Raw genomic sequence first — 7,122 nt, 5'->3', positions numbered from 1 at the left:
ATCTGAATATTTGAAATTAATTGGCTTAATTCGTCTAAGTTAAACAAATTAAACTGTATTTATTAGACATTTTAAATAAACATTTAAACAACATTTAGTGCTACAGAAGAAACATCTGTCTGTCCCTCCGCGTGTCTGTCCCTCCAGGCCTCGGGATATTGATTAATTGATAATGTGATTGATAGATTGATTGATTGGTCCTCCAGGCCTCCGGTGAGTCGAGCGGCGCCGCAGCCGGACAAACTCCAGAAGAACAACGTCTCCAAGAAGAAGAGACTGGTCGAGGTACAGTATGTCTCTCTCTCTCCGTCTGTCTCTCTTCTTCCGTCTCTCTCTCTCTCTCTCTCTCTCCGTCTGTCTCTCATCTTCCGCTCTCTCTTTCTCTCTTCTTCCGTCTCTCTCTCTCTCCGTCTGTCTCTCTCTCTCCGTCTGTCTCTCTTCTTCCGTCTCTCTCTCTCTCTCTCCGTCTGTCTCTCTCTCTCCGTCTGTCTCTCTTCTTCCCTCTCTCTCTCTCCATCTGTCTCTCTCTCTCTCTCTCTCTCTCTCCGTCTGTCTCTCTCTCTCCATCTGTCTCTCTCTCTCTGTCCGTCCTCCTGCTCATCTCGCCTCCTGCGTCTCTGCAGGACCTGGTCCTGGATCACGTGTTCGGTTTCCGAGGCTTCGATTGCCGCAACAACCTGCACTACCTCAACGACGGCACGGAGATCGTCTACCACACGGCCGCCACTGCCATCGTCCACAGCTTCAGCAACGGTAACCCACGGCGACCCACCCACTCACTCCCTCCCGACGCTGCCCGTGGTCACCAGGTTTGAGGGGGATCTCTCTTTTTTTCTCTTCTGCTGCAGGAACTCAGAGTTTCTACCTGGAACACACTGACGACATCCTCAGTCTGACCGTCAACCAGCACCCGAAGTACAAGAACGTCATCGCCAGCGGACAGATCGGTAAACTGAGCGTGTGTGTGTGTCCGTGTGTGTGTCCGTGTGTGTGTGAGTGTGTTTGTCTGTGTGTGTTTGTGTGTGTCTGTCTGTCTGTCTGTCTGTGTGTGTGTGTGTGTGTGTGTGTGTGTGTCTGTCTGTCTGTCTGTCTGTCTGTGTGTGTGTGTGTCTGTGTGTGTGTGTGTGTGTGTGTGTGTTTGTCTCTGTGTGTGTGTGTGTGTGTGTGTGTGTGTGTGTTTATGTGTGTGTGTGTGTGTGTGTGTGTGTGTGTGTTTGTCTCTCTGTGTGTGTGTGTGTGTGTGTGTGTCTGTCTGTCTGTCTGTCTGTCTGTCTGTGTGTGTGTGTGTGTGTGTGTGTGTGTGTGTGTGTGTGCGTGTGGTTGTGTGTGTGTGTGTGTGTGCGTGTGGTTGTGTGTGTGTGTGTGTGTGTGTGTGTGTGTGTGTGTGTGCGTGTGGTTGTGTGTGTGTGTGTGTGTCTGTCTGTCTGTCTGTGTGTGTGTGTGTGTGTGTGTGTGTGTGTGTGTGTGTGTGTGTGTGTGTGTGTGTGAGGCGTGTCCGCATGGCAGTGTGTGTTTTCTCTGCTTCCTGTTGAACCTGCCTGCTTTCCTTCCCCCCCACTGAGAGAAGAGAAACAGTCTGATGACGCTTACATTGCTAAACCTTGTCGTTTAAAAAAATAAACACATAAAGACCCAGAAAGAACGTTTTAGATTTAAAATCCCATCGTATCTTTACTGTCAGGATTTCATATGTTTTTTTGATGTTGTTGTTTTTTTGTGATTTTTGTATGTGTGTGTGTGTGTTGGCCTCATTTGTCACCGTCGCTCTCACAACACTTCAGGTGACGTCAGTGAACTCCCAGGTAAAAATAACATAAAATAAGAACTGCACCGTGTCTCCGCCCTGACGACAGACGCCCTGAGACCCAGACACGACCTGACGACAGTTATAAAACATCCTGCTGCCCCACGAAGACGTTCAGTTTCTATTTGGCTGAACTCTTATAAAATCAGCTTTCAGATTCAGTTTCCTTCCCTGGAAGCAGCTGCTCGGTTTCTGTTTTAAATCTTTAAACAAATCATAAAAAAATGCTCCTTATACTTTTATCAGAACTGTATTTCTGTCCCGTCATATTTCACCCGACATCACGGACTGTTTCAAACATGTTTCCTTGTCACGTTCAGGAACTAGAGGAAAAATCTGCAGTGCACCGTGTTAATTATGAAGGAACTGGACAAAGTGTTAAAATATATATATATATATATTAAAAGATGTAGCAGTAAATCATGAGCTGTTTAAATTATTGGTGTAACCAAAGGATTGTTTGTCTGAACTGTTTGAATTTAAGTTTTCAAGTAGAATCCACTCAAACCAGTGTATGGAAATGACTCTGAAAGAAGATGGAGCTTTAATCCTCCAGATCTTTGTGATCTGAGGTCAGAGAATCGCGTCGGGACTTTGTCTGATGCTGGTTCTGGTTCTCAGGGAGTTTGGAAGCTGCTCAGATCCTCGAACCGCTCGTTGACGTTTTCCCCGTCGTTCTTTGTCTCGTCTCTCTGACGACACCCGGGTCTTTAACCTTGGTGCAGGCACCACGCCGTCCATCCACGTGTGGGACGCCATGAGCAAACAGACGCTGTCCGTCCTGCGATGTCCTCACGCCAAAGGCGTCGGCTACGTCAACTTCAGCGCCACGGGGAAGCTGCTGCTGTCTGTCGGAGTGGAACCCGAACACACCATCACCGTGTGGCGCTGGCAGGAAGGTCAGACACCGCGTCTGATCAATAACCAATCAAATAACCTACAGTCTGACATTAATTGACGTGCGTGTCTCTGATGTGATGGATCCTCCGCAGGGTCCAGGGTCTGCAGTAGAGCCGGGCACCCGGACCGGATCTTCGTGGTGGAGTTCCGGCCGGACTCGGACTCCCAGTTCGTGTCGGTGGGAATCAAACACGTGAAGTTCTGGACGCTGGCCGGCGGAGCGCTGATGTACAAGAAGGGCGTGGTGAGGACGCTGGAGGACGGCCGGATGCAGACGATGCTGTCCGTCGCCTTCGGCGCCGTGAGTTCACCGCTCGAACATCGTCCTCTGTCCACGAACACAGTTCAGGGTCCAGAGACCTTTTTTTTATTCACAGCTGATGTCTTCGTTCCGCAGAATAACTTGACGTTCACCGGCGCCATCAACGGGGACGTGTACGTGTGGCGGGACCACTACCTGCTGAGGGTGGTGGCGAAGGCTCACAACGGGCCCGTCTTCACCATGTACACCACGCTGAGGGACGGGCTCATCGTCACCGGCGGCAAGGAGAGGCCGTGAGTAACACGCCGACAGCTGATTGGACGACGAGCAGAATAAATGACTTCTGATGACTTACAACAGATGATTGTGTGAAACTTAAATACCTGTTGAGACCATGTTGGTTGTTCAGGACGAAGGAGGGCGGAGCCGTGAAGCTGTGGGACCAGGAGATGAAGCGCTGTCGAGCGTTCCAGCTGGAGACGGGACAGTCGGTGGAGTGCGTTCGCTCCGTGTGCAGAGGAAAAGTAAGACCACGTTTTTTTTACACTTGTATTAGTTTCAGCCCCTCCGTCCTCTGACCTTCCTCCTCCTCCCTCAGGGTAAGATCCTGGTGGGGACGAAGGACGGCGAGATCATCGAGGTCGGGGAGAAGAACGCGGCGTCCAACCTGCTGCTGGACAGTCACGCCCGGGGCGGCATCTGGGGTCTGACCGCTCATCCCGCCAAAGAGCTCTGCATCACGGCCAGCGACGACGCCACCATCAGACTCTGGGACCTCGCGGACAAGGTACAGATTATTCTTCAGTTTGGTCCGCGTCCCGTCTGCTAACATGGAGGAGGGGGCGGGGCTTATGACTGCAGCCAGCCACCAGGGGGCGATCAGGATGATTTGGCCTCAAGTGTTTCTGTGTGTGTGTGTGGTGTAGAAGCTGTTGAACAAGGTGTGTGTGGGCCACGCCGCCCGCTGCGTGAGCTTCAGCGCCGACGGGGAGATGCTGGCCGTGGGGATGATGAACGGCGAGTTCCTCCTCCTCCTCGCCAACTCGCTCAAGATGTGGGCGAAGAAGCGCGATCGCAGCGCCGCCATCCAGGACATCCGGTAGGTCGGAGAGACATAAAGACATTTACAGCATAAACAAAGAAATAAAGTGTAACCAAGGTGTCACGGTGCAGGTTCAGTCCGGACCGCCAGCTGCTGGCGGTGGGTTCGGTCGACAGCACGGTGGATGTGTACGACGTGAGCGGAGGTCCGAGTCTCAACCGACTGGTTTACTGCAGCGACGTCCAGGCTTTCGTCCTGCAGCTCGACTTCTCCGCTGACAGCTGCTTCATACAGGTACACACATATACACATATATATATACACACACACACACACACACACACACATATAAACACACTGCTGACAGCTGCTACATACAGGTACACACACATATACACATGTATATATACACACACACACACACACACATATAAACACACTGCTGACAGCTGCTACTTACAGGTACACACACATATACACATGTATATATACACACACACACACACACATATAAACACACTGCTGACAGCTGCTACTTACAGGTACACACACATATACACATATATACACATAGACACGTATATATATGTTTGTACTCTTCTGACAGCTGCTACATACAGGTACACACATATGCACACATAGACACACACACACACACACACATATATATATACTGTATATATATATATATACACCTCTAAACAGCTGCTACATAAATGTAGACACACACACCTCCTGCTGTTATATAGAGGTACACACACATATACACATATACCCACTGCTGACAGCTGCTAAATACAGGTACACACATATATACACATAAATATATATATATATACACATACACACACAATTCTGACTGCTGTTATAAACAGGTACACACATTTATACAGGCAAACTATACACACACACACTGCAAACCGCTGGTATATACAGGTTTATACACAGGTGTGTGTGTGTGTGTGTGTGTGTGCGTGTGTGTGTGTGCGTGTGTGTGTGTGTGTGTGTGTGTGTGCAGGTGTCTACAGGAGTTTATAAGCGGCAGGTGTTTGAGGTTCCTTCAGGGAAGTTGATGATCGACCAGAGCGTCATCGACAGAATCACCTGGGCTACTTGGACCAGGTAACACACACACACACACACACACACACACACACTGAATGTATCATTACAAGCTCGTGGAACCTGTTGTGCGATCAGCTGCTCTCACTCTGTTTCTCTCTCAGCGTCCTGGGAGACGAGGTTTTGGGGATTTGGCCTCGGAACGCCGACAGAGCGGACGTCACCTGCGCCTGCGTGTCTCACGCCGGCCTGAACGTCGTCACCGGAGACGACCTGGGATTGGTCAAACTGTTCGACTTCCCGTGCACAGAGAAGTTTGTGAGTCACCGATTGTTTTCATATAACCTCACACCGCATTGCACTGGTAGAATACACGTTGAGTATTTCGTATATGTAAAAGAATCAAAGTACAAGAAATAAAACGTTGAAATCAACTTTTGATTGACGATTGATGAACAACGTTTTGAGGTGAAATTTTGAAATGTACGTTGTTTTATGTCGTCAGGCCAAACACAAGCGCTACCTCGGCCACTCGCCTCGCGTGACCAACATCCGCTTCTCCCACGACGACAGATACGTGATCAGCACCGGAGGAGACGACTGCAGGTGATACACAATACTGCTCTACTGTAGAGACTGTACACTGCACTTCACCAACAGATGACTTACAATCTGTGTTCATGAAGTTTAACTGTCGACTTTCAGGTAGGGACAAGACTCTGTTAGTCATGAAACATGCCATAGTAAGTTTTTTAAAAGTCTGAATAATCAGGCGTAAGAATATCATAGTATAGCAAATTGATAAAAAAAAAATCTTAAAAGTCTTGAGTCATAGTGAAACACTTCTAAAAAGTCGTGGTATAGTAAATTAATTAAACATAAAATATTGTACAGTAAGTCATAATACGCTGAAAAAATTCAAAGTCATTGTATAATAAGGCATGATCATATAAAGTCATAGTTCAATAAAAACATAAAGTCATAGTATAGGAAGAAATAAAAAAATAATACTACAGAGTCAAAAGAGTCACTCACACTGTACATGTACATGTAACTTCTTTCTGTGCTGTTTTCATTGAAGCGTCTGTACATTTCAATAATTTGGAGCCTGAAATTCACTGTAAAGATTCATAAATCATTTTTTAACAGACTTTATTTTTCTGTAGAGCCGTCGAACAGTTCAGATTTTTCTACTGTCAAACTGCGTTGACGTGTGTTTGTCTGTCGCAGTGTGTTTGTGTGGAAATGTCTGTGAACGCAGACGAGCGCTTCGACACAAAGCACCTTAACCGCACCACACGTGCATCCAGAGGGACTCGAACCCACAACCTGAGCCGCCGCCGCCCACCTCCTTCTTGATGACGAGGCAGGAAGCCGCAGACTGCGGTCGGCTCACCGGTCACGTGACGGATCACGTGACTCGAGCGGGGGGGGGAAAAAACAGAAACAGGAGATTCTCAAAAATTCTTCTTCTTCTTCTTTTACAAATGTAAATAAACGTGCATCATCTATTCGACTGGACACGTCTCTGACAGAAAGCTGCCGATGCTGCGTTCAGGTCACGCTCGGAAGAGAAAACGCTCCGAGGAAGAAACAACACGTTTACGGGTCGATGTGATACTGAAGTGTAGAGAGTATTAAACTCTGTCGTGAGGCAAAACATATTTACAGAAACTTCCCTGAAAGTTCGCTTGTGACAGAGAAAAAGAAACTTGACGTTAACAAATGTATAAATCACATTCTGGTTTCAGTATCTCATCAAACTTAAGTGCCTTTCTGGATTGTTCCACCTGCGTCTCGCTTGATTTATGCTTTTATGTTGGTTTTTTAAACGCATCATTATTTTGTATTCATTATTTGTACTCCGTCTGGTGCTACACTGAGAATGTTCAAACTCTCATTCATCCCAAAAGGGTTTTGTTTTTTAGAAAAGCATTTCGCTTTGCTGCTGCTTCTTTTGTTTGAAACATTCGCAGCGACGTGATCGTAAAAAAAAAAAACTACACTGAGAGAAAAACATAATACGTTCAGAGGGAATATTTATGGAAAATA

General features: G+C 47.4%; 1 protein-coding gene across 4 annotated transcripts in view; it reads left to right on the top strand.

Annotated features, from left to right (window-relative positions):
* LOC118284009 (echinoderm microtubule-associated protein-like 6) overlaps nt 1–7,122 on the top strand; it is a 36,503-nt gene extending 29,381 nt beyond the window's left edge. Inside the window, exons 32-46 of one of the 4 annotated variants that reach the window (XM_035606545.2) lie at nt 207–285; nt 624–753; nt 849–947; nt 1,782–1,802; nt 2,530–2,703; nt 2,797–3,005; nt 3,102–3,259; nt 3,376–3,490; nt 3,565–3,753; nt 3,893–4,065; nt 4,140–4,302; nt 5,027–5,130; nt 5,235–5,388; nt 5,576–5,676; nt 6,301–7,122. In XM_035606545.2, the coding sequence (XP_035462438.2) occupies nt 207–285; nt 624–753; nt 849–947; nt 1,782–1,802; nt 2,530–2,703; nt 2,797–3,005; nt 3,102–3,259; nt 3,376–3,490; nt 3,565–3,753; nt 3,893–4,065; nt 4,140–4,302; nt 5,027–5,130; nt 5,235–5,388; nt 5,576–5,676; nt 6,301–6,325 (1,894 nt within the window). In that variant the 3' untranslated portion in view covers nt 6,326–7,122. Of the gene's footprint in view, nt 1–185; nt 286–623; nt 754–848; nt 948–1,781; nt 1,803–2,529; nt 2,704–2,796; nt 3,006–3,101; nt 3,260–3,375; nt 3,491–3,564; nt 3,754–3,892; nt 4,066–4,139; nt 4,303–5,026; nt 5,131–5,234; nt 5,389–5,575; nt 5,677–6,300 lie in introns of all 4 variants that reach the window. The other 3 variants (XM_047335059.1, XM_047335061.1, XM_047335060.1) reach the window with 3 other exon arrangements.

This window comes from Scophthalmus maximus, chromosome 10, assembly GCF_022379125.1.
Source record: "Scophthalmus maximus strain ysfricsl-2021 chromosome 10, ASM2237912v1, whole genome shotgun sequence".
NCBI classification, from domain to species: Eukaryota; Metazoa; Chordata; class Actinopteri; order Pleuronectiformes; family Scophthalmidae; genus Scophthalmus; species Scophthalmus maximus.
This window is presented reverse-complemented; position numbering and strand designations above follow the sequence as displayed.